The following is a 26,931-nucleotide window of genomic DNA, read 5'->3' as shown; positions in this document are numbered from 1 at the left end:
GTGAGGTATTTGATAATTAAAGTACAATAACCAACCCAGGTACCTGCAACCGATATTGCGGCACATTTAGCATGCGGCCTTCGTTCAGCTCTGACCTGTATTTCAATATGAAAGCACAACAGCAAGAATCCTAACAAGAATAACTTGTGTTTATAAAGCGCCATTAACGTGGGAAAACTTTGCAATGTGCTTCACAGAGGAGTGATCAGCCAAAGGTGGAGACATTAGGACAGGCAACCAAAAGCTGGTCCAAGGTGGGTTTTAAGGAGGGTCTTAAAGGAGGAGAAGGAAGTGGAGTGGTGGAAGGGTTTAGGGTGGGAATTCCAGAGTTTTGGGCCAAGGCAGCAGAAGGCACGTCTGCCAATGGTGCAGCAAATGAAATCAGGGATGCGCAAGAGGCCAGAATTAGAGGAGCACAGATACCTCGGGGGGGCGGGGGGGGAGCGGTTGTGGGGCCGGAGGAGGTTACAGAGATAGGGAGCGGCGAGGCCACGGAGGGATTTGAACACAAGGATGAGAATTTTTAAATTAAGGCGTTGCTGGACAAGGGGCCAATGTAGGTCAGCGAGAACAGGGATGATGGATGAATGGGACTTGGTGCGAGTTAGGATACGGGCAGCAGAGTTTGAGATCAAAGTCAAGACCTTTGATGAGGTAAAATCAGCTTTTATACAGGTCAGTGAGTTGGTAATGAGACGGCATAAATTCGCGGTCACTGAAACGGCATAGGAAGCAGTTCCAGCCATCGGTGCTCTCCAGCGCTGATCCTCACCAAGTGGCATTGGCAGGGAAACTCATTTGCATAAGGTTGTTGGGCACCTGTCACTTTAAGAAGGGTGGGAGAGATAAACCAGGAAATTATAGACCTACTAGTCTAACATCTGTTGTGGGAAGTTACTAGAATCTGTTATTTGGGACAGAGTGACTGAACATTTGAATAAATATGAGCTGATTAGAGAGTCTACATGGATTTGTAAAGAGTAAGACATGTCCAACGAACCTAGGTGAATTTTTTGAGGAGGTTGCTAACATGGTAGATAAGGGAATGTCTATTGATGTTGTTTATATGGACTGCTAGAAGGCATTCAATAAGGTTCCACACGAGAGACTGTTAACAAAAATGAGAGCACATGGAATTTGGGGCAACCTATTGGCTTGGATAGGGAATTGGTTAGGAGTTAGGAGAGAGCGAGTAGGGATAATGGGTATGGACTCAAATTGGCAGGATGTGACTAGTGGTGTCCCCAGGGATCCATACTGGGGCATCAGCTTTTCACACATAAATGAATTGGGTGAAGGAATAGAGAGCTTTAGATCCAAGTTTGCTGACAACAGTAAGGTAGGTGGCACAGTACATAGTGCAGATGAAGCAGAAAGCTGCACAAGGACATTGATAGATTAGGTCAGTGGGCAAAACTGCGGCAGTTGGAGTTCAGTGTGGGGAAGTGTGAGGGCATCCACTTTGGACCTAAGAAAGATAGATCAGAGTATTTTCTAAATGGTGAGAAGCTCAGAACTGTGGTGGAGCAGAGAGATTTAGGGTTAGGGTTAGGGTTAGGGTTATGGCAGGAGGATGGGCACCAGGATGTAGCATTCGAAAGGAGAAACAAGGCGAACAAAGGATGGGGAGAGACAGATAGCACTAAAGTAAGAAATAGTACGGTAATAGGAGGGGTCAGACTAAGAGAGAATACAAGAAGGTGGCACCAGGAGCGGAGGGATTGGAGGCATCAGGAGCGGAGGGATTGGAGACTCCAGGAGCGGAGCATAAAACAGCGGGAAAACGGCACCGATCTGATTGGAGACACCAGGAGTGGAGCGTAAAGCAGCGGGGGAAACGGCACCGATCTGATTGGAGACGCCAGGAGTGGAGCGTAAAGCAGCGGGGGAAACGGCACCGATCTGATTGGAGACACCAGGAGTGGAGCGTAAAGCAGCGGGGGAAACGGCACCGATCTGATTGGAGACGCCAGGAGTGGAGCGTAAAGCAGCGGGGGAAACGGCACCGATCTGATTGGAGACGCCAGGAGTGGAGCGTAAAGCAGCGGGGGAAACGGCACCGATCTGATTGGAGACGCCAGGAGTGGAGCGTAAAGCAGCGGGGGAAACGGCACCGATCTGATTGGAGACGCCAGGAGTGGAGCGTAAAGCAGCGGGGGAAACGGCACCGATCTGATTGGAGACGCCAGGAGTGGAGCGTAAAGCAGCGGGGGAAACGGCACCGATCTGATTGGAGACGCCAGGAGTGGAGCGTAAAGCAGCGGGGGAAACGGCACCGATCTGATTGGAGACGCCAGGAGTGGAGCGTAAAGCAGCGGGGGAAACGGCACCGATCTGATTGGAGACGCCAGGAGTGGAGCGTAAAGCAGCGGGGGAAACGGCACCGATCTGATTGGAGACGCCAGGAGTGGAGCGTAAAGCAGCGGGGGAAACGGCACCGATCTGATTGGAGACGCCAGGAGTGGAGCGTAAAGCAGCGGGGGAAACGGCACCGATCTGATTGGAGACGCCAGGAGTGGAGCGTAAAGCAGCGGGGGAAACGGCACCGATCTGATTGGAGACGCCAGGAGTGGAGCGTAAAGCAGCGGGGGAAACGGCACCGATCTGATTGGAGACGCCAGGAGTGGAGCGTAAAGCAGCGGGGGAAACGGCACCGATCTGATTGGAGACGCCAGGAGTGGAGCGTAAAGCAGCGGGGGAAACGGCACCGATCTGATTGGAGACGCCAGGAGTGGAGCGTAAAGCAGCGGGGGAAACGGCACCGATCTGATTGGAGACGCCAGGAGTGGAGCGTAAAGCAGCGGGGGAAACGGCACCGATCTGATTGGAGACGCCAGGAGTGGAGCGTAAAGCAGCGGGGGAAACGGCACCGATCTGATTGGAGACGCCAGGAGTGGAGCGTAAAGCAGCGGGGGAAACGGCACCGATCTGATTGGAGACGCCAGGAGTGGAGCGTAAAGCAGCGGGGGAAACGGCACCGATCTGATTGGAGACGCCAGGAGTGGAGCGTAAAGCAGCGGGGGAAACGGCACCGATCTGATTGGAGACGCCAGGAGTGGAGCGTAAAGCAGCGGGGGAAACGGCACCGATCTGATTGGAGACGCCAGGAGTGGAGCGTAAAGCAGCGGGGGAAACGGCACCGATCTGATTGGAGACGCCAGGAGTGGAGCGTAAAGCAGCGGGGGAAACGGCACCGATCTGATTGGAGACGCCAGGAGTGGAGCGTAAAGCAGCGGGGGAAACGGCACCGATCTGATTGGAGACGCCAGGAGTGGAGCGTAAAGCAGCGGGGGAAACGGCACCGATCTGATTGGAGACGCCAGGAGTGGAGCGTAAAGCAGCGGGGGAAACGGCACCGATCTGATTGGAGACGCCAGGAGTGGAGCGTAAAGCAGCGGGGGAAACGGCACCGATCTGATTGGAGACGCCAGGAGTGGAGCGTAAAGCAGCGGGGGAAACGGCACCGATCTGATTGGAGACGCCAGGAGTGGAGCGTAAAGCAGCGGGGGAAACGGCACCGATCTGATTGGAGACGCCAGGAGTGGAGCGTAAAGCAGCGGGGGAAACGGCACCGATCTGATTGGAGACGCCAGGAGTGGAGCGTAAAGCAGCGGGGGAAACGGCACCGATCTGATTGGAGACGCCAGGAGTGGAGCGTAAAGCAGCGGGGGAAACGGCACCGATCTGATTGGAGACGCCAGGAGTGGAGCGTAAAGCAGCGGGGGAAACGGCACCGATCTGATTGGAGACGCCAGGAGCAGCAGGACCATCGACAATTTCCCCCAAAAAGTGAAGAGTGACATCACAGGACAGCAGGTAGGTGATTGGTTGGTGAGTATTAAGGTTTTTTTTCTCTCTTACCTAGGATAGTAGTTTAAACTAGATGCGGTAAACTATAACTGTATTAAATTTATAGCTTAACTAGTTAAACTATTTAATATTACTATAAATAATCGTTGAATAAAGACTTTAACTAGTTAAATAAACAAAATAAGGCTAGTCTAAGATATGACATGGCAGGTTGTGGGTCTGGACTGCAGTATGTGGGAGTTTGTGGACAGCGAGACTGTCCTGAGCGAACACGTCTGCAGGAGATGTCTCCGTCTCGAATCTCTCCGGCTCAGAGTCATTGAGCTGGAGTGCGAGTTGGAGACACTCCGACACATAAAGGAGGGGGAGGAGTATCTGGACAGTTTTATCCAGAATACAGTCACACCCCGGAGGAAGACACAGCTTCAGGAAGGGGAGGGTGTGACTGCTCGGGAGCCGGGTAGCGGGGATTTAGGAGAGGTTGAGAAGGAGGTCCCACAGACACTGGTCCTGTCCAATAGGTATGAAGTACGCGCTACCTGTGAGGACAAGGAGAAAGACTGCAGGGAGGACATCCACATTGCAGACCAAGAACGCTGTCCAAGGGGGGGAAAGCAGAATAGAAATGTGGTAGTGTTAGGGGACTCTATAATTAGGCGGATAGATAGCGTCCTCTGCAGCCAAGACCGAGAATCCCGAAGGGCGTGTTGCCTACCCAGTGCCAGGGTAAGGGATATCTCACGGCGGCTGGAGAGGAACTTGGAAAGGGAGGGGGTAAATCCAGTTGTCGTGGTCCATGTTGGAACAAACGACATAGGTAGGAACAGGGAGGAGGTCCTGCTGAAAGAGTTTCAGGAGATAGGTTCTAAATTAAAAAGCAGGACCTCGATGGTAATGATCCCTGGATTATTGCCCCGAGCCACGTGCAAATTGGCATAGAGACAGATCCGGAGAATTAACACGTGGCTAAAGGGCTGGTGTGGGAAAGAGGGGTTCCTTTTCATGGGACACTGGCACCAGATCTGGGACAGGAAGGAGCTATATGTTGAATGTGAAGGCTGGTGGGATGAAAGGTGAGGACCAATTTTCACCCTTCCCTCACCTTCACATGGTCCATCTCCGACTCTTCCCTTCCTTTCCTCGACTTCTCTGTCTCCATTTTTGGGATAGGCTATTGACAAACATTCACTATAAGCCCACTGACACCCATAGCTACCTGGACTACACTTCCTCCCACCCCGCTTCCTGTAAAGACTATTCCATTCTCCCAGTTTCTCCATCTCCGCTGCATCTGCTCTGACGATGCCACCTTCCATACTAGTGCTTCCGATACATCTTCCTTTTTCCTCAACCGAGGATTCCCCTCTACTGTGGTTGACACGGCACTTGACCGTGTCCATTCCATTTCCTGCACTTCTGCCCTCACCCCTTCCCCTTCCTCCCAGAACCACGATAGGGTTCCCCTTGTCCTCACCTTTCACCCCACCAGCCTCTACATTCAATGGATCATCCTCCACCATTTCTGCCACCTCCAACGTGATCCCACCACCAAACACATCTTCCCCTCCCCTCCCTTTTCAGCATTACGAAGGGACCGCTCCCTCCGCAACACCCTGGTCCACTCCTCTATCACCCCAACACTCCTTCCCCTTCCCACGGCACCTTCCCGTGCAAGCGCAGGAGATGCAACACCTGCCCTTTTACCTCCTCCCTTCCCACTGTCCAGGACCCCAAATAGTCCTTCCAGGTGAAACAGTGATTTACTTGTACTTCTTGCAATTTAGTATACTGTATTCTCTGCTCACAATGCGGTCTCCTCTACATTGTGGAGACCAAATGCAGATTGGGCGACCGCTTTGCAGAATACCTCCGTTCAGTCGGTAAGGGTGACCCTGAGCTTCCGGTCGCCTGTCACTTTAATTCTCTGCTCCACTCCCACTCTGATCTCTCTGTCCTTGGCATCTTACACTGTTCCAACGAAGCTCAATGTAAGCTCGAGGAACAGCACCTCATCTTTTGATTAGGCACTTTACAGGGAACTACAGGCCAGTTAGCCTGACATCAGTAGTAGGGAAAATGTTGGAATCCATTGTTAAGGAAGTGATATCAGGGCACTTAGAAAATCATAACATGATTAGGCAGAGTCAACATGGGTTTATGAAAGGTAAATCATGTTTGACAAATTTATTAGAGTTTTTTGAGGATGTAACTAGCAGGGTGGATAAAGGGGAACCAGTGGATGTAGTATATTTGGATTTCCAAAAGGCATTCGATAAAAGGTTATTACACAAGATTAGGGCTCAGTAGGGTAATATAGTAGCATGGATGGAGGATTGGTTAATGGACAGTAAACAGAGAGTAGGGATAAACGGGTCTTTTTCAGGTTGGCAGGCTGTAACTAGTGGGGTGCCGCAAGGATCCGTGTTGGGGCCTCAGCTATTTACAATCTACATTAATGACCTAGATGAAGGGACCGAGTGTAATGTATCCAAGTTTGCTGATGATACTAAGCTAGGTGGGACAGTAAGCTGTGAGGAGAACACAGAGTCTGCAAAGGAATATAGATAGACTGAGTGAGTGGGCAGTAAGGTGGCAGATGGAGTATAATGTGGGGAAATGTGAGGTTATTCACTTTGGTAGGAAGAATAGAAAAACAGAATATTATGCCTTGTCTTATTTTAATTGTGAGAAACCTTTAAATGTTGGTGTTCAGAGAGATTTGGGTGTCTTCATGCAAGAAACACAGAAAGCTAGCATGCAGGTACAGCAAGCAATAAGGAAGGCAAATGGCATGTTGGCCTTTATTGCAAGGGGGTTGGAGTGTAAGAGTAAGGAAGTCTTGCTACAATTGTACAGGGTCTTGGTGAGACCACACCTGGAGTACTGTGCACAGTTTTGGTCTCCTTATCTAAGGAAGGATATACTTGCCTTGGAGGCGGTGCAACGAAGCTTCACTAGATTGATTCCTGGGATGAGAGGGCTGTCCTATGAGGAGAGATTGTGTAGAATGGGCCGATACTCTCTGGAGTTTAGAAGAATGAGAGGTGATCTCATTGAAACATACAAGATTCTGAAGGGTATTGACAGGGTAGATGCTGAGAGGTTGTTTCCCCTGGCTGGAGTGTCTAGTACTAGGGGGCATAGTCTCAGGGTACGGGGTAGGCCATTTAAGACTGAGATGAGGAAGGATTTCTTCACTCAGAGGGTTGTGAATCTTTGGAATTCTCTGCCCCAGAGGGCTGTGGAGGCTCAGTCGTTGAGTATATTCAAGGCTGAGATCGATAGATTTTTGGACTCATGGGGAATCAAGGGATATGGAGATCGGGCGGGAAAGTGGAGTTGAGGTCGATGGTCAGCCATGATCTTATTGAATGGCGGAGCAGGCTCGAGGGGCCAAATGGCCGACTCCTGCTCCTATTTCTTATGTTTTTACAGCCTTTTGGACTCAACATCAAGTTCAACAATTTCAGACCACAACCTTGGCCCCTATTTTTTTTTAATTCTCTCATATGGCACCTGTTGATGATTCTGCCAGTGCCATTTATACCTCATCTAGAGTCATCTTTTATTTCTTAATTTGTCCCATTACCATCTATTTTCACCTTGCACCATCATCCCTTTTGTCTTTTAATCTCTCCTGCCTTCCACCCTATCACAGACCTTCCCTTTTGTTCTTTCCGCCCCGCCCCCCTCTCCCTGCCCCTACACTTGCTTAAAAATCTGTTACATCTCTAATTATTACCAGTTCTGACGAAGGGTCATCGACCTGAAACATTAACACTGTTTTTTCTCTCCATGGATGCTGAGTGTTTCCAGCATTTTCTGTGGTGGCGTATGACAGATGTCAGGTTGAGAATACAAGTGAGAACCGGGCTGAAAATAGAAAGTTCTGAGGGGAAGTGAAAAAGGAAATAAGAGGGGCAAAGAGAGAGTATGAGAATAGATTGGTAGCTAACATTAAGGGAATCCAAAAGTCTTCTATAGGCATATAAATAGTAAACGGGTAGTAAGAGGAGGGGTAGGCAAAATGGAGACCTACACATGGAGGCAGAGGGCATGGCTGAGGTGCTAAATGAGTACTTTGCATCTGTCTTCACCAAAGAAGAGGATGCTGCCAAAGTCATAGTGAAAGAGGAGGTAGTTGAGATACTGGATGGGATACAAATTGATAAAGAGGAGGTACTTAAAGTAGGTAAGTCACCAGGACCGGATGGGATGCATTCTAGGATGCTGAGGAAAATAAAGGTGGAAATTGCGGAGGTACTGGTCATAATCTTCCAATCCTCCTTGGATACGGGGCTGGTGCCAGAGGACTGGAGAATTGCAAATGTTATACCATTGTTAAAAAAAGGGTGTAAGGATAAACCCAGCAACTACAGGCCAGTCAGTTTAACCTCGGTAGTGGGGAGGCTTTTAGAAACGATAATCCGGGACAAAATTAGCAGTCACTTGGACAAGTATGGATTAATTAAGGAAAGCCAGCATGGATGTGTTAAAGGAAAATCATGTTTAACTAACTTGATTGAGTTTTTTGATGAGGTAACAGAGAGGGTTGATGAGGGCAATGTGGTTGACGTGGTGTACATGGACTTCCAAAAGGCGTTTGATAAAGTGCCACATAATAGGCTTGCCAGCAAAGTTGAAGCCCATGGAATAAAAGGGACTGGCAGCATGGATATGAAATTGGCTAAGTGACAGGAAACAGAGAGTAGTGGTGAACGGTTGTTTTTCGGACTGGAGGAAGGTATATAGTGGTGTTCCCCAGGGGTCGGTACTAGGACCACTGCTTTTCTTGATAAATATTAATGACTTGGACTTGGGTGTACAGGGCACAATTTCAAAATCTGCAGATGGCACATAACTTGGAAGTATAGTGAACAGTGAGGAGGAGAGTGATAGACTTCAAGAGGACATAGACAGGCTGGTGGAATAGGCGGACACATGGCAGATGAAATTTAATGCAGAAAAGTGCAAAGTGATACATTTTGGTAGAAAGAATGAGGAGAGGCAATATAAACTAAAGGGTACAATCCTAAAGTGGGTGCGTGAACAGAGAGACCTGGGGGGGGTATATGTGCACAAATCATTGAAGGTGGCAGGGCAGGTTGAGAAAACTGTTTAAAAAAGCTTACAGGATACTGGGCTTCATGAATAGAGCTATATATTGTAGTACAAAAGCGTGGAAATTATGATGAACCTGTATAAAATACTGGTTTGGCCTCAACTGGAGTATTGTGTCAATTCTGGGCACCATACTTTAGGAAGGATGTGAAGGCCTTAGAGAGGGTGCAGAAAATATTTACGAGAATGATTCTAGGGATGAGGGACTTCAGTTACGTTGATAGACTGGAGAAGCTGGGGTTGTTCTCCTTAGAGCAGAGACGGTTGAGACGAGATTGGATAGAGGTGTTCAAAATCATGAGGGGTCTACACAGAGTAGACAGAGAAACTGTTCCCATTGGCGGATGGGTCGAGAACCAGAGGACACAGATTTAAGGTGATTGGCAGAAGAACCAAAAGCGACATAAGGAAAAACTTATTTACTCAGCGAGTGGTTAGGATCTGGAATGCAATGCCTGAAAGGGTGGTGGAGGAAGATTCAATCACTGCTTTCAAAAGGGATTTTGATCAGTACTGAAGGAAAGAAATTTGCAGGGCTACGGGGAAAGGGCGGGGGAGTGGGACTAGCTGAGGTGCTCTTGCAGAGAGCCGGCACAGGCTCAACAGGCCAAATGGCCTCCTTCCATGCTGTAATCATTCTATGATCTACATGCTGCCCCTTGGTGACATCATCCGAAAACACAGCGTCAGTTTCCACATGTACACTGATAACTCTACCTTACCATTTCTCTCGACCCCACCACGGTCTCTAAATTGTCAGATTGCTTGTCCGACATCCAGTACTGGATGAGCAGAAATTTTCTCCCATTAAATATTGGGAAGACTGAAGCCATTGTCTTCGGTCCCTGCCACAAACTCTGTTCCCTAGTTACCGACTCAATCCCTCTCCCTAACATCTGTCTGAGGCTGAACCACACTACTCGCAACCTTGGTGTCAGATTTGACCCTGAAATGAGCTTCTGACCACATATCCGTGGCATAACCAAGACCGCCTATTTCCACCTCCGTAACATCACTCGTCTCCGCCCCGCCTCAGCTCATCCGCTGCTGAAACCCTCATCCATGCCTTTGTTACCTCTAGACTCGACTATTCCAACGCACTCCTGGCTGGCCTCCCACATTCTACCATAGGTAAACTTGAGATCATCCGAAACTTGGCTGCCCGTGTCCTAACTTGCACCAAGTCCCGTTCACCTATCACCCCTGTGCTCGCTGACCTACATTGGCTCCCAGTTAAGTAAAGTCTCGATTTTAAAATTCTCATCCTTGTTTTCAAATCCCTCCATGGTTTCGCCCCTCCCTATCTCTGTAATTTCCTCAGCCCTACAACCCCCGAGATATCTGCGCTCCTCTAATTCTGCCCTCTTGAGCATCCCTGATTATAATCGCTCCACCATTGGCAGCCGTGCCTTCAGCTGCCTTGGCCCCAAGCTCTGGAATTCCCTCCCTAAACCTCTCCATCTCTCTACCTCTCTTTCCTCCTTTAAGACGCTCCTTAAAACCTACTTCTTTGACTAAGCTTTTGGTCTTCTGCCCTAATTTCTCCTTATGTGGCTCGGTGTCAAATAGTTTTTTGTCTTATAATACTCCTGTGAAGCGCCTTGGGACATTTTACTACGTAAAAGGTGCTATATAAATACAAGTTGTTGTTGTTGGTCCTCCCTAACCTATTTAGTTGAAACAAAGGTGGAGAAATTCGGTTGTTAGCGCCACCGATTAACGCCTAAAGAGGCTGAGAAGTGAGGCGCTAGCCAATTTCCGGGCGGGCGCAGGGTGCTTAGCGCCTCGCCCCATATTGACCATGCATTTAGCGCCGGCGCAAACTCGTAGTGCCCGCTTATGGGCGCAGGCAGATTATGACGTCATTTCAGTGTGCAACACCTTTTGGGCGCCCCGGACCGGAAATTCAATGTCGCCCCCCTCCGTAGCGCCTGGCGCTATTAGTGACAGCTTGCAGGAAACCTTACCCAATCGCTCTCGGCCTGGGGGGGCGTTATTTAAAGGGGACTGGTGTGGTTTAAAAACAGCAGCCATTTCTGGAGCACAACTTCCTCGAGAGCTACAAAGAGTTGCTGAGCTGCACACTGAGAGCCATTTGACCACTGAGCCAGCGCAGGCAGACGATCTTCAGCCTTTTGACCATCACCTTGCTGTTGGTGAGCCTTAACAACGGGGAACCTTCCTGTGGGCACTTATTATGGGGGCTGCATTGGAGGGGAACGTCCTGCTGCTGAATCATCTGGAAAGGGCACTGAGACGCTGGGAGAGGGGGGCAGGCATGACCAGACGGAGGAGGGCCAACAGACGTCGCCACAGCAGACCTTACGCTGGCAGGGTTTTCCGACAGCAGTTTTCCTACATGAACATGTCGGAGGAGCAGTGTGTCAGAAGGCTGCGATTTAGAAAGGAGGTGGTGACTGAGCTGTGCCAGCTGCTTCAGCCAGATCTGCAGCCTCAGATAAGGTGCAGGACATCTCTGTCAGTGGCTGAGAAGATGCCTGCTGGCCTGAACTTCTATGCGAGCGGCTCTTCTCAGGCTGCGCGTCAGAGGCTGATCAGAAGTAGCTTCTAGGCCCCTCTCACGGAATGCTTGCTGCCATTCCAAGAACAGGAATGGAACCGGTCTGATACCCCCAAGCCTGTGAAGGGCAAGATGCATGTAAATAGCAGGCATGGCCATTGTAAATGAAGAAAGTGTTTCATTACACAAAATGTGATTCCTTCAAACATGAGAAAGCTATGGCAACAGAAAGCAAAACTAATACACCTGACACATAACTGCCTCTCACACCCGGGAGACTGTCCAAAACATAAATCACATTCCGACCATCTTCCTTGGCCTTGATTCCACTGCGCCAACCAAAGCATCCAATGCCCCATCAGTGAGGCGTTCCGCCCTCTGCCTCACCCTTTCCATGTCTTGCTAGGCTGGTGCGCCACAGGTAGGCTCCCACCGCTTTGAAGGCCTACAAGGCAGTGAGTGTGTCTGGTGATGCCAATTGACCCTGCCCCTTTAAGAGCTGTCCGGCGCCAGTGTGTCTCAGGGAAAGTGATTATGACAGCACCGTCGCTGCGCCCCGCCGTGGCGAAATTGGGTTGCGCCGCCGGGTTAGCGCCTTAAGAGCCTCGTGCAGCGCCTGATTTAGTGCCGCAATCACCCTCAGGGGCGCAACGACCCAATATCGCGCCAGGTGGCGCTAAATCGCGACTGGCGCTAGGCTTTGGCGCTTCGCCAGAACTAGCGCCCCTAACGGGGCTATACCCAATTTCTCCCCCAAACTGTCTACACAAACACAATCTATTCCCTTCATCATCTTATAAACCTCAATCAATTCACCCCTAAGGCCTACACTTCTCAAGTCTAGTGTTGCAGCTCTTTGAGCCTATCTTGGTAACTAAGATGCTTTAAACTTGGAATTAACCTTGTGTCCCTCCTCTGCACCCTTTCCAAAGCCTGAATATCACCCACCATGTTAGGAGACCAAAACTGGACACCGTATTCTAACCAAGGTCTTGTACAAGGACAGAATAGGTCTGCCTTGTCTATAGTGATGTGTGTCCCATAAATACACCCTATTCCCTTTAGCTATTGCTTCACAGCAATGCTCATGAACTTTTCTCTCTCTCTCTCACCACTGACTTCAATTCTGTTCCCTCTGGGGTTGCCAACTCTCCAGGATTGTCCTGGAGTCTCCAGGTATGAAAAATTAATCTTCTGGACCCTGCTGCCAGCAACCTGGGAGAAGAAAATCTCAGGGCGTTAAAGAAATTGTTCTTTATCTTCTATGAACACTTTTGTTTATTAGCTACTAGCTGGAGTGCCCGGCGGTGCCCGAGGGTTTTTTGAGGGCATGTTGTTGTTGGAAAGAGAGAGAGAGAGACTGGGGGGAGAGAAGAGAGATACTGGGGGGGAGAGAGTGACTGGGGGAAAGAGAGAGAAAGAGAGAGAGACTGGGGGGAAGAGAGAGAGAGAGAGAGACGGGGGGAGAAGAGAGAGATGGGGGAGAAGAGAGACGGGGGGGAAGAGAGAGACGGGGCGGGAAGAGAGAGACGGGGAAGAGAGAGAGCGAGAGAGACTGGGGGGAGAAGAGAGAGACTGGGGGGAGAAGAGAGAGACTGGGGGAGAAGAGAGCGAGAGACTGCTGGATTTAGTTCGGGATTAGCCTGGAGAGAGAGGGGGGAAGGAATGCCTCAGGCCTGGCCCGATGGACCCCTGCGAAGGAAGGAAGGAGGGAAGAAGGCGAGCTCTCCCTCCCTCTCCCACCCCCTCACTCTTTCCCTCCCTCACCCTCTCTCTCTCCCTCCCCGTCTCTCCTGCTTTACTCTCTCCTCTCCTCCCTCCCCTCTCCTCTCCCTCCCTGCCCCTCTCCTCACCCTCCCCTCCCCTCTCCTCTCCCTCCCTCTCTCCTCTCCCTCTCCTCCCCCTCCCTCCCCCTCCTCTCCCTCCATCCCCCTCTCCTCTCCCTCCCCCTCCCCCTGCTTTACTCTCTCTCCCTCCCTCCTCCCCCTCCCTGTCTTCCTCCCCTCTCCCTCTCTCCCTCCCCCTCCCTCCCCCTCCCCTCCCCCTCTCCTCTCCCCTCCCTCCCCCCTACTCTCCCCCCCCTCCTCTCCCTCCCCTCCCCCTCTCCTCTCCCTGCCCCTGTCTCTCCCTGATTTCCTCTCTCCCTTTCCTCAGAGCGCGGACACGGTGACCCGAAGACCCCGTGTGCGGATCAGCGCCTCAGGGCTGGCCGGTGCGTAGCCTAGCGCGTGAGGCCCGGCCAGACTCACCTTAGCTCAGGTCGCGCTCTGGCCCGCCGCCGACGTTCACGCGCGCGCTGTCTCCCGCCCCGCCAGCCTTTACCAAGATGGCGGTGATGGCTACGCTCGGCGCTGTCCTGCCCCGCCAGCCTTTACAAAGATGGCAGCGATTGTGGGGCGGGCCCAGCGGGACAGGCAGTGCCTAGCTCGGGTGTGGCTGGCGAGGAGAGGCCGAGGCTTCGAGGCCTGAGGCCTGCAGGCAGCTCATCCACCGCCGAGGCGGGGAAAGCCCGAGTCCCCTTTGCAAAAGGATTTTTTTTTTCTTTTAAAACCAACTTTTTTTTTTGCTGGAAATCTATATTTCAAAATAAACACACAGAAAGTGGGAAAAATAAATCAATAGTTAGGAATCAAGATGGCAGCAACTCACCTCAGCTCAGAAGGATTAGGCCCAGCCCACACACGCAATGAAATGCCCCCCGTGACGCACCGATTGATCAACCATCAGGTTAATCCCCTGTACGATTGGTCAACCATCACGTCACTCAACGCTAATGAGCGGAATTTTGCCATTTTTTGAACCTTTTTTTGTACACTGTCCGAACAATTTTTGTCTGACCAAAAAGTAAATACACCTATTAGACTCCCCTAATGATAAGCTTTCTTTTGATATAACATATGTGTAGGTACGCTCTATAACTTTTGATTGTATAGCCGGACAGACAGACAGACAGACAGACGGACAAACAGACAATATAGATAAAAATATTGGAGATGGGAAAAGGCTTTTTGGGCTGGAGGTCATGGGCTGAAACCTCCTGGAATGCCTCTAACCAGAGTTGGCAACCCGAGTTCCCTCTAGAGTGTATGTACATTTAGCATTAGACCCACGTGTATAACACTACACTTTTCTAAATTAAACATCATTTGCCAAACATGGGCCAATTCCCCAACACCCGAGACCTGCTTGCAGTAGTTGAGAGCCTCTACAGTCCCACCTCTCGTGCATATCTTGCTGTCGTACACAAACTTGCAAATCATTTCCCCAACACCTACATCTCGGTGGTTAATGAAAATAGTAAATAGCAAAGGTCCCTGAAGGATAGCACTGGTAACCGGTCTCCAAGCAGATCCAAGTCATTGACAACATGGTGGAGTCCCATATGTCACTCTGGATTCCTGCAATCTTCAGCTTTATTGGGAGCCTTTCATGTGGAACCTTATCAAAAGTCTTCTGAATTTATATCAATTTGATGGTCTCCCTCGTTGGCATCTGTTCCAGAGGTTTCTGTGTGTCATAGAATTACATAGAATATACGGCACAGAAACAGACGATTCGGCCCAACCAGTCCCTGCTGGTGTTTATGCTCCACTCGAGCCTCCTCCCGTCCTTCCTCATCTAACTCTATCAGCATAACCCTCAATTCCCTTCTCCCTCATGTGCTTATCTAGCCTCCCCTTAAATCCTTAGATGGGAGTTGATGTACAGATCCAGCCATGATCCAACTCAATGGCGGAACTGCCTCAAGGGGCCGAATGGCCCACTCCCGCTCCTGGACTTGAGCACAATAATCCAGGCTGACACTCCCAGTGCTGCACTGTCAGAGGTGCCGTCTTTCGGATGAGACATAAAACCGAGACCCCCACCTGCTGTCTCAGGAGGGCACAAAAGATGCCACAGCATTGGATGATGTTGGATGAGGGATAAGTATTGGCTAGGACACCAGGGATAACTCCCCTGCTCTTCTTCAAATAGTGCCATGGGATCTCCCACGTCCACCTGAGAGAGCAGATGGGGCCTCGGCCCAATGTCTCATCCCAAAAGACGGAATTGTAAGAACTTGCGGCTTTGATGTAAATGTATCAGTGAAAGAGCAGGTTGGAGATAGCTTGTGATGGAGTAGGTCCTGATAATAGAATCCAGGGTTAGAGAGTACAGTGCCAGCATTAAATATACCACAGACTGAACACAATAGGGTCTGTCGTCTCTCTTGCTCGTTGGCTTTCAGTGCCAGCTCGCGCTTCACCCCAGGGTGGGAGTTGTTGCTGCTGCTGTTGTACATGTTGCATTCATTCTGTAAGTGTGTCTTGTCTTGCTGTGTTAGGGAGAATCTGTCAGTGCAGGGCAGTACTTGGTGGATCCGCTGCACACTTCTCAACATCTTGCTCTTCCTGCTCCTCTTCTTCCTCACCACCCCTGCCATCATCGTGAACACCATGGACAAGTTCAATGTCACTAATCCTGTTGAGAGCCTCAAGGTAGGTGAAGAGATTGCTGCTGCCTGGTAACTGTGCCCTGCCCAACGTCCGGCTGCCCGCCCAATGCCCGCCGATTGCCCAACGCCCGCCGATTGCCCAATGCCCGGCCCGCCCGCCCGCTCGCACAACACCTGGCGATTGTCCGCCCAATACCCGGCGATTGTCCATTGTCCGGCCGCCCTCCCAACACCTGGCGATTGTCCAACGTCCGGTTGCCCGCCCAACACCCGGCGATTGTCCGCCCAACGCCCGGCGATTGTCCGCCCAACGCCCGGCGATTGTCCGCCCAACGCCCGGCGATTGTCCGCCCAACGCCCGGCGATTGTCCGCCCAACGCCCGGCGATTGTCCGCCCAACGCCCGCCGATTGTCCAACGTCCGGCCGCCCGCCCAACACCCGGCAATTGCCCAACGCCCGGCCGCCCGCCCACTCGCACAACACCTGCCGATTGTCCGCCCAATACCCGGCGATTGTCCATTGTCCGGCCGCCCTCCCAACACCTGGCGATTGTCCAACGTCCGGCTGCCCGCCCAACACCCGGCGATTGCCTGCCCAACACCCGGCGATTGCCTGCCCAACGCCCGGCGATTGTCCGCCCAACGCCCGGCGATTGTCCGCCCAACGCCCGGTGATTGTCCGCCCAACACCCACCAATTGTCCAACGTCCGGCCGCCCGCCCAACACCCGCCAATTGCCCAACGCCCGGCCGCCCGCTCGCACAACACCTGGCGATTGTCCGCCCAACACCCGGCGATTGTCCGCCCAACACCCGGCGATTGTCCAATGTCCAGCCACCCTCCCAACACCCGGCAATTGTCCAACTTCTGGCCGCCCGCCCAACACCCGGCAATTGTCCGCCCAACGCCCGGCGATTGTCCGCCCAACGCCCGGCGATTGTCCGCCCAATGCCCGGCGATTGTCCGCCCAATGCCCGGCGATTGTCCGCCCAACACCCGGCAATTGTCCAACGTCCGGCTGCCCGCCCAACACCCAGCGATTGTCCGCCCAACGCCCGGCGATTGCCCAATGTCTGGTCGCCTGCCCAACACCCGGCGATTGCCCAACGTCCGGTCGCCCGCCCAACACCCGGCGATTGCCCAATGTCCGGCTGCCCTCCCAATGCCCGCCGATTGTCCAACGTCCGCCGATTGCCCAACGCCCGCCGATTGTCCAATGTCCGGCCGCCCTCCCAACACCCGGCGATTGTCCGCCCAACACCCGGCGATTGCCCAACATCCGGCTGCCCTCCCAATGCCCAACGATTGTCCAACGTCCGCCGATTGCCCAATGCCCGCCAGTTGCCCAACGCCCGCCAATTGTCCAACGTCCGGCCGCCCTCCCAACACCCGCTGATTGTCCAACGTCCGGCCGCCCTCCCAACACCCGGCAATTGTCCGCCCAACATCCGGCGATTGTCCAATGTCCGGCCGCCCGCCCAACACCTGGCAATTGTCCAACGTCCAGCCGCCCGCCCAACACCCGGCAATTGTCTGCCCAACATCCGGCGATTGTCCAATGTCCGGCCGCCCGCCCAACACCTGGCGATTGTCCAACGTCCAGCCGCCCGCCCAACACCCGGCAATTGTCCGCCCAACATCCGGCGATTGTCCAACGTCCAGCCGCCCGCCCAACACCCGGCAATTGTCCGCCCAACACCCGGCGATTGTCCAATGTCCAGCCGCCCGCCCAACACCTGGCGATTGTCCAACGTCCGGCCGCCCGCCCAACACCCGGCGATTGTCCGCCCAACGCCCGGCGATTGTCCGCCCAACGCCCGGCGATTGTCCGCCCAACGCCCGGCGATTGTCCGCCCAACGCCCGGCGATTGTCCGCCCAACGCCCGGCGATTGTCCGCCCAACACCCGGCAATTGTCCAACGTCCGGCTGCCCGCCCAACACCCAGCGATTGTCCGCCCAACGCCCGGCGATTGCCCAATGTCTGGTCGCCTGCCCAACACCCGGCGATTGCCCAACGTCCGGTCGCCCGCCCAACACCCGGCGATTGTCCAACGTCCGGCCGCCCGCCCAACACCCGGCGATTGCCCAATGTCCGGCTGCCCTCCCAATGCCCGCCGATTGTCCAACGTCCGCCGATTGCCCAACGCCCGCCGATTGTCCAATGTCCGGCCGCCCTCCCAACACCCGGCGATTGTCCGCCCAACACCCGGCGATTGCCCAACGTCCGGCTGCCCTCCCAATGCCCACCGATTGTCCAACGTCCGCCGATTGCCCAATGCCCGCCAATTGCCCAACGCCCGCCAATTGTCCAACGTCCGGCCGCCCTCCCAACACCCGCTGATTGTCCAACGTCCGGCCGCCCTCCCAACACCCGGCAATTGTCCGCCCAACATCCGGCGATTGTCCAATGTCCGGCCGCCCGCCCAACACCTGGCGATTGCCCAACGTCCGGCTGCCCTCCCAATGCCCACCGATTGTCCAACGTCCGCCGATTGCCCAATGCCCGCCAATTGCCCAACGCCCGCCAATTGTCCAACGTCCGGCCGCCCTCCCAACACCCGCTGATTGTCCAACGTCCGGCCGCCCTCCCAACACCCGGCAATTGTCCGCCCAACATCCGGCGATTGTCCAATGTCCGGCCGCCCGCCCAACACCTGGCGATTGTCCAACGTCCAGCCGCCCGCCCAACACCCGGCAATTGTCCGCCCAACATCCGGCGATTGTCCAACGTCCAGCCGCCCGCCCAACACCCGGCAATTGTCCGCCCAACACCCGGCGATTGTCCAATGTCCGGCCGCCCGCCCAACACCTGGCGATTGTCCAACGTCCGGCCGCCCGCCCAACACCCGGCGATTGTCCGCCCAACACCCGGCGATTGCCCAACGTCCGGCTGCCCTCCCAGCGCCCGCCGATTCCCCAATGCCCGCCGATTGCCCAATGCCCGCCGATTGTCCAACGTCCGGCCGCCCTCCCAATGCCTGGCGATTGCCCAACGCCCGCTGATTGCCCAACACCCAGCAATTGTCCAACGTCTGGCCGCCCAGCCAGCGCCTGCCGATTGCCCAACACCCGCCGATTGTCCAACGTCCGGCCGCCCGCCCAACGCCCGCCGATTGCCCAACGCCCGCTGATTGCCCAACGTCCGGCCGGCCGCCCGCCCAACGCCCACCGATTGCCCAACACCCGACCACCTGCCCAACATCCAGCTGCCCGCCCAACACTTGTCGATTGCCCACCCAACATCTGCCGATTGCCCGCTCAACGCCCGGCCGCCTGCCCAACACCTGCCGCTTGCCCGCCCATTGCCCAACACCTAGCCGCCCACTCAGAAACTAGCTCCTAATTATCTCCACCTTCTCTCTCATCACCACAATGGGCCTTGCAAAAGTCATTGCGTGTCGCTCTCGCCTCTGAGTACGAGGATCGTGGGTTCAAGTCTGACTCCAGAGACATGAGCACATAATCCAGGCTGATGCTTCAGTGCTGCACAGTCAGAGGTGCCAACATTGGATGAGATGTTAAACCAAGGCCCTGAGGCTGATGTGTCTGCAACAGAGTGTGTCCGGCCCGCTTTCCCCTGACTGTATCCCGGAGGGAACCAGCTCTCCCCACACTGTACCCCAGCTCCCAGCACTCTACTTTACTCGAGGTTTGGAGGTTGGCTGGGTTTCTGCTGCTACGGCTCATTCATGATTGAATTTGGGGGTAATTCAGGCATGGGGCGCAGGGGTGGCTGATGTGTCACACGATGGGGCGGGTGATGGGGCGTGGGGCAGGCGATGGGGCAATGGGGCGGGTGATGGGGCGTGGGGCAGGCGATGGGGCAATGGGGCGGGTGATGGGGCGATGGGGCGGGTGATGGGGCAATGGGGTGGGCGATGGGGCAATGGGGTGGGCGATGGGGCAGGCGATGGGGCAATGGGGCGGGTGATGGGGCGTGGGGCGGGTGATGGGGCGTGGGGCGGGCGATGGGGCGTGGGGCGGGCGATGGGGCAGGCGATGGGGCAATGGGGCGGGTGATGGGGCGTGGGGCAGGCGATGGGGCAATGGGGCGGGTGATGGGGCGATGGGGCAGGCGATGGGGCAATGGGGCGGGTGATGGGGCGTGGGGCGGGCAATGGGGCGATGGGGCAGGCAATGGGGCGGGTGATGGGGCGTGGGGCAGGCGATGGGGCAATGGGGCGGGTGATGGGGCAATGGGGTGGGCAATGGGGTGGGCGATGGGGCAGGCGATGGGGCGATGGGGTGGGTGATGGGGCAATGGGGCAGGCGATGGGGCAATGGGGCGGGTGATGGGGTGGGCGATAGGGTGATGGGGCAATGGGGAGGTGATGGGGCGATGGGGGGGCGATGGGGCGGGTGTTGGGGTGATGGGGGGCGATGGGGCGGGCGATTGGTTGCTCTGCGGGGCTCACTGATTCTAAGCCCTGTTTCATGATTTCTCATGGTGTGGCTGTGATTGAGTTGCTGGCTCTGAGGCAATGTTTTGCTACACGCACTCTGACGTTACTCTCTGTCTAATTTTCCTTTCTTCATTCTCTCATCAAAACCTTGTGTTTTTCAGAATCCGATTGTAACGCAGTTTTTCCCGACCCTGCTCCTGTGGTCATTCTCAGTGCTGCTCCCATTCATCGTCTACTACTCAGCTTTCTTTGAGTGTCACTGGACCAGGTAAATGTACTTCATTGGTGGGAAAGCATGTCGGGATGCCCTGAGGTCACAGAAACAGTTCTACAAATGCAAGGTCTTCTATTAATCTTTGTCACTGACCTGGTTAATTCGACCTCAGTTCGGAGTGAAATTTGGAAGCACTTCTTCACACAATGGGTAGTGGAAATCTGGAGCTCTCTCCCCTATAAAGCTGTGGGTGCAGGGGGCCAACTGAAATTTTCAAGGCTGAGATCGATAACTTATTGTTAGTTCAGGGTATCGACGGATCCAAAGCAAATGTGGCTGGATGGGATTGATACCATGATCTAACTGAATGGAGGAACAGGCTCCAGGGGCTAAATCCAACCACACCCTTTACACACTCCACCTCTGCAAACTCCTCTCTACAACCCATTCCTCGAACGCTCTGATCCTCTCCACCTCCCTTCGCTGTACCAATGCTGGGCATCCTTCAGTCGCATCAGAGCTGCTCTTTAAATCTCTCCATCTCTCTTTTCACTTCAAAGACCTCCTCAAACCACATTTCTTCAGCCATTTCCATTTCCAGTGCCTCGCAACACTGGAGACAAATATACTGGGCCATCAGTGCAGAGTTCCCCAGGCATTATTTACAGTGAGAGCCGGATATCAATTTAACTTCTTGACTTTGTTGTTTCAGGTCCACTGAGAACCAGGTGACAATGCACAAGTGTTATTTCTTCTTGGTTTTCATGGTGATCATTCTGCCATCGCTGGGCCTGACCAGGTACTGACCCCGCGAACCCGTGACCCCATTCAGGTACTGACCCCGCGACCCTGTTCAGGTACTGACCCCGCGACCCCGTTCAGGTACTGACCCCGTGACCCCGTTCAGGTACTGACCCCGTGACCCCGTTCAGGTACTGACCCCGCGACCCCGTTCAGGTACTGACCCCGCGACCCTGTTCAGGTACTGACCCCACGACCCCGTTCAGGTACTGACCCCGCGACCCCGTTCAGGTACTGACCCCGTGACCCCGTTCAGGTACTGACCCCGTGACCCCGTTCAGGTACTGACCCCGTGACCCTGTTCAGGTACTGACCCCGTGACCCCGTTCAGGTACAGACCCCGCGACCCTGTTCAGGTACTGACCCCGTGACCCCGTTCAGGTACTGACCCCACGACCCCGTTCAGGTACTGACCCCGTGACCCCGTTCAGCTCCTGACCCCGTGACCCCGTTCAGGTACTGACCCCGTGACCCCGTTCAGGGACTGACCCCGTGACCCCGTTCAGGTATTGACCCCGTGACCCCGTTCAGGTATTGACCCCGTGACCCTGTTCAGGTGCTGACCCTGTGACCCCGTTCAGGTACTGACCCCGTGACCCCGTTCAGGTACTGACCCCGTGACCCCGTTCAGGTACTGACCCCGTGACCCCGTTCAGGTACTGACCCCGTGACCCCGTTCAGGTACTGACCCCGTGACCCCGTTCAGGTACTGACCCCGTGACCCCGTTCAGGTACTGACCCCGTGACCCCGTTCAGGTACTGACCCCGTGACCCCGTTCAGGTACTGACCCCGTGACCCCGTTCAGGTATTGACCCCGTGACCCCGTTTAGGTACTGACCCCGTGACTCCGTTCAGGTACTGACCCCGTGACCCCGTTCAGGTAGTGACCCCGTGACCCTGTTCAGGTACTGACCCCGTGAACCTGTTCAGGTACTGACCCCGTGAACCCGTTTAGGTAGTGACCCCGTGACCCCATTCAGGGACTGACCCCGTGACCCCGTTCAGGTACTGACCCCGTGACCCCGCTCAGTCCGTCTATGAAGAGCAAAGCCACACTTCTCAGTGCGACGAGAGACAACAGTTGTGCAAATTAATTATTTCTTTCCTTTATTGGAGTTCAAGGATCCTGAATAAGGAGCAAGATCTTGTGTAAAGTCCTTGCATTGCGAGTCAACACAGCGCACTCACCCTGACCAAATCTCAGTGACTGATTCAGAGCCCAGCTCGTACCGCGAGGGGTCACCTCAAATCAGATTGTTGTTAATAAACATAATGGAACAATTGCCCCCCGCCCCCCTCCCCCGCTCACTGAGGGCAGTGCCCCCCCACCCCCCCCGCTCACCGAGGGCAGTGCCCCCCCCCGCTCACTGAGGGCAGTGCCCCACCCCCAGCCCGCTCGCTGAGGGCCGTGCCCCCCCACCCCGCTCACTGAGGGCAGTGCCCCCCGCTCACCGAGGGCAGTGCCCCCCCCACCCTGCTCGCCGAGGGCAGTGCCCCCCCACCCCCGCTCACTGTGGGCAGTGCCCCCCCACCCCGCTCACTGTGGGCAGTGCCCCCCCAGCCCGCTCACCGAGGGCAGTGCCCCCCCACCCCCCCGCTCACCGAGGGCAGTGCCCCCCCCGCTCACTGAGGGCAGTGCCCCCCCGCTCACTGAGGGCAGTGCCCCTCCCCGCTCACTGTGGGCGGTGCCCCCCCGCTCAACGAGGGCAGTGCCCCCCCCACCCCCCCGCTGACCGAGGGCAGTGCCCCCCCCACTGAGGGCAGTGCCCCCCCACCCCACTCACTGAGGGCAGTGCCCCCCCCCGCTCACTGAGGGCAGTGCCCCCCCACCCCCCCCGCTCACTGAGGGCAGTGCCCCCCCACCCCCTGCTAACTGAGGGCAGTGCCCCCCCGCTCACTGAGGGCAGTGCCCCCCCCCCCTGCTCACCGAGGGTAACATCTGACACTCTTTTGTCTTTCAGTCTTGATGTCTTCTTCCGCTGGCTGTTCGACATTCACTTTCTGGATGAAGCGGATATCAAATTCCAGTGAGTATTCCTGACCTGTCATTGGCTAAAATCACCCAGCATCACATTTGACCGAGTCTGGCATCAAGGAGCCCTAGTAAAACATAAGTCAATGGGAATCGGGGAAAACGCTCCACTGGCTGGAGTTATACCTAGCACAAAGGAAGATGGTTGTGGTGATTGAAGGTCAATTACCACAGCCCCAGGACATCACTGCAAGAGTTCCTCAGCGCAGTGTCCTAGGCCCAACCATCTTCAGATACTTCATCAATGACCTTCCCTCCAACATAAGGTCAGAAGTGGGGATGTTCGCTGATGACTGCACAGTGTTCAGTGCCATTCACAACTCCTCAGATAATGAAGCAGTCCATGCCCACATGCAACAAGACCTGGATGATGTTCAGGCTTGGGCTGATAAGTGGCAGGTAACATTCGCACCACAGAAGTGCCAGGCAATGATTATCTCCAACAAGCGAGAGTCTAACCACCTCCCCTTGACATTCAACGGCATCACCATCACCGAATCCCCCACCATCAACATCCTGGGGGTCACCATTGACCAGAAACTTAGCTGGACCAGCCACATAAATACTGTGGCAACAAGATCATGTCAGAGACTGGGTATTCTACGGCGAGTGTCTCACCTCCTGACTCCCCAAAACCTTTCCCCCATCTACAAGGCACAAGTCAGGAGTGTGATGGAATACTCTCCACTTGCCTGGATGAGTGCAGCTCCAACAACACTCAAGAAGCTCGACACCATCCAGGACAAAGCAGCCAGCTTGATTGGCACCCCATCCACCACCTTAAACATTCACTCCCTCCACCACCGGCGCACCGTGGCTGCAGTGTGTACCATCTACAAGATGCACTGCAGCAACTCGCCAAGGCTTCTTCGGCAGCACCTCCCAGATCCGCGACCTCTTCCACCTAGAAGGACAAGGGTAGCAGGAGCATGGGAACACCACCACCTCCAAGATCCCCTCCAAGTCTCACACTATCCTGACTTAGAAGTATATCGCCGATCCTTCATCGTCACTGGGTCAAAATCCTGGAACTCCCTCCCTAACAGCACTGTGGGAGTACCTTCACCACACGGACTGCAGCGGTTCAAGAAGGCGGCTCACCACCACCTTCTCAAAGGCAACTAGGGATGGGCAATAACTGCTGGCCTTGCCAGCGATGCCCAGATCCCATAAGCGACACAAAAAAACACCTCCATGGGACCCCAAAGTCACACCCACGCTGTACCCCAGCACCGCACTGAGAGAGGAGAGGGGATCAGAGGGGCGAATCAGAGAAGGGGCAGGAGAGAGCAGAGTGGATCGGAGGGGGAGATAGAAGTGAGGGGATCGGAGGCGGGGAGAGAGGTGAGGGGATCGGAGGTTGTAGAGTGGAGAGGGAATCGGAGGGGGGAAAGGAGAGGAGCTCGGCGGGTAGTGAGGGGGGGTTAAGAGTATGGAGAGAACCATATTCTTAACCATGGATGGGGGAAGAACGTGATCCAGGACTAAAGGTTGGGCGGGGGGGCGGTGGGATGAGAGTGAAAACATGATCCACATGGGACGACGGATGTTGTTCTTCCCCCTTCTATTAGACGTGGATCACATTCTTCCAACCGGATGAATTGGTGAATCCCTTCCCCCGCACAGAGCAGGGCAATGGCCTCTCTCCAGTGTGAGCACTCTGGATTATTGTCAGAGTCCCGGAGCTTTCAAAGCTCTTTCCACAGTCAGAACATTTAAACAGCCTCTCATCAGTGTGAACTCGCTAGCGTGTCAGCAGGTTGGATGTCTGAGTGAATCCCTTTCCACACACTGAGCAGGTGAACGGATTGTCCCTGGTGTGACTGCGTAGACGGGGAACAGAATCCTTTCCCACCCCACACACAAACACACCCCGCACACACACAACCATCATTCTGAATTAAAGCTTTTTTATCACTTCCAGAAGGGAAAAGAAATAAAACTCCAAAGAAGTAACTAACCCACTAACTAGAGTATAAAGGGGTAGAAATTCGGTACCTTAGCACCTCCAGCTAGCGCCTAGCAGGGGCACTAACGGGCGCTGAGGCAGTAGTGCAAAATTTGGCCCCCTTCGCCCCCCGTAGCACCACCGCTATGAGTTAGCACCGGGGACTTCAGCGCCAGGCAGATCGTGATGTCAACAAGCGTGCAACGCTCACTGGGCACCCGATCTGCCAAGTTGAGTATTGCGCCCTGCCTTAGCACTTTGCCCTGACAGCGACAGGGAGAGGAGGTGTCAAGCAGGCGGATGCCGGCTCCAGGGGCGCTACTTAAAGGAATCACTGGTAATGAGTCGCAGCTCTCAGGTTAGTGCTGTTTCACTGCTTCCTCATTAGTTTGACATTCTGCACCAGATTAATTCAGTCATTTAAAGGTTGTTTAGTATCAGGAGTGTTGTGGCTACGAACAATTAGTTACGTTTATTCTCACAACATAGCAAAGTGCTACACTTCCTTCCATTAATGGAGGCTGTACTGGCAGTCGAACTCGCCCTCTAGGATCTACGGCGGAGGAAGCAGAGGCAGTGGGAAAGATTGGAACATGATCAAAGCTCTGCAGTCCTGTCACATCCAGTCGTGAATGATGGTGGACCATTAAACAACTAACGGGAGGAGGAGGCTGCAGGACAGTCTGAGGGGGGAAGGTGAACAGTCAGAGGACGTGGTCCAGATCGTACCAACGACATAGGTAGAAAGAGGGATGAGGTCCTGCAGGCAGATTTCAGGGAGCTAGGAAAGAAGTTAAAAAGTAGGACCTCAAAGGTAGTAATCTCCGGATTACTCCCAGTGCCATGTGCTAGTGAGTACAGGAATAGAAGGATAGAGCAGATGAATGAGTGGCTGGAGAGATGGTGCAGGAGGGAGGGCTTTAGGTTCCTGGGACATTGGGACCGTTTCTGGGGGAGGTGGGACCTGTACAAGCCGGACGGGTTGCACCTCAACAGAGCTGGAACCAATGTCCTCGTGGCGGGGTTTGCTAGTGCTGTTGGGAAGGGTTTAAACTAGCTTGGCAGGAGGATGGGAACCTGAGAGAGGATTCAGAAGGAAGAGAAGCAAAGCCGGAAATGGAAGGCAGAAAATAAGTAAGCGAGTTTGGAAGGCAGAGGAAACAAAGTCTGGAAAATAGTCAACAAGGGAGTTTGGCCGTGCTAAATGGTATATACTTCAACGCAAGGAGTCTAGGGAATAAAGCAGATGAGCTGAGGGCACAGATGTGACTCCAGACCCACAGCAATGTGGTTGACTCTTAATTGCCCTCTGAAATGGCCTAGCAATTCACTCAGTTGTAACAAACCGCTACAAAATAAAATAATAAAAGTGACGGACCACCTGGCACCGGCTACGGACACGGCAACGGCACACCCAGCCCAGTTAACCCTGCAAAGTCCACCTCGCCAACATCTGGGGACTTGTGCCAAAATTGGGAGAGCTGTCGCACAGACTAGTCAAGCAACAGCCTGACATAATCATACTCACAGAATCAGACCTTTTATCCAATGGCCCAAACTCCTCCATTACTATCCCTGGGCATGTCCTGTCCCACTGGCAGGACAGACCCAACAGGGGTATACAGTCAGGAAGGAGTGGCCCTG

At 54.2% G+C, this 26,931-nt stretch overlaps 1 protein-coding gene across 1 annotated transcript in view; it reads left to right on the top strand.

Moving 5' to 3' along the window:
- Positions 1-26,931, top strand: part of tmem63c (transmembrane protein 63C) — a 346,423-nt gene that overhangs the window by 261,275 nt on the left and 58,217 nt on the right. Inside the window, exons 14-17 of the mRNA XM_086004159.1 lie at positions 15,777-15,930; positions 20,453-20,559; positions 21,218-21,304; positions 23,269-23,334. Coding sequence (XP_085860285.1) covers positions 15,777-15,930; positions 20,453-20,559; positions 21,218-21,304; positions 23,269-23,334 — 414 coding nt within the window. The remainder of the gene's footprint in view (positions 1-15,776; positions 15,931-20,452; positions 20,560-21,217; positions 21,305-23,268; positions 23,335-26,931) is intronic.

This window comes from Somniosus microcephalus, chromosome 12 (genome assembly GCF_052327205.1).
Source record: "Somniosus microcephalus isolate GS21.2 chromosome 12, FLI_Smic_1.0, whole genome shotgun sequence".
NCBI lineage: Eukaryota > Metazoa > Chordata > Chondrichthyes > Squaliformes > Somniosidae > Somniosus > Somniosus microcephalus.
This window is presented reverse-complemented; position numbering and strand designations above follow the sequence as displayed.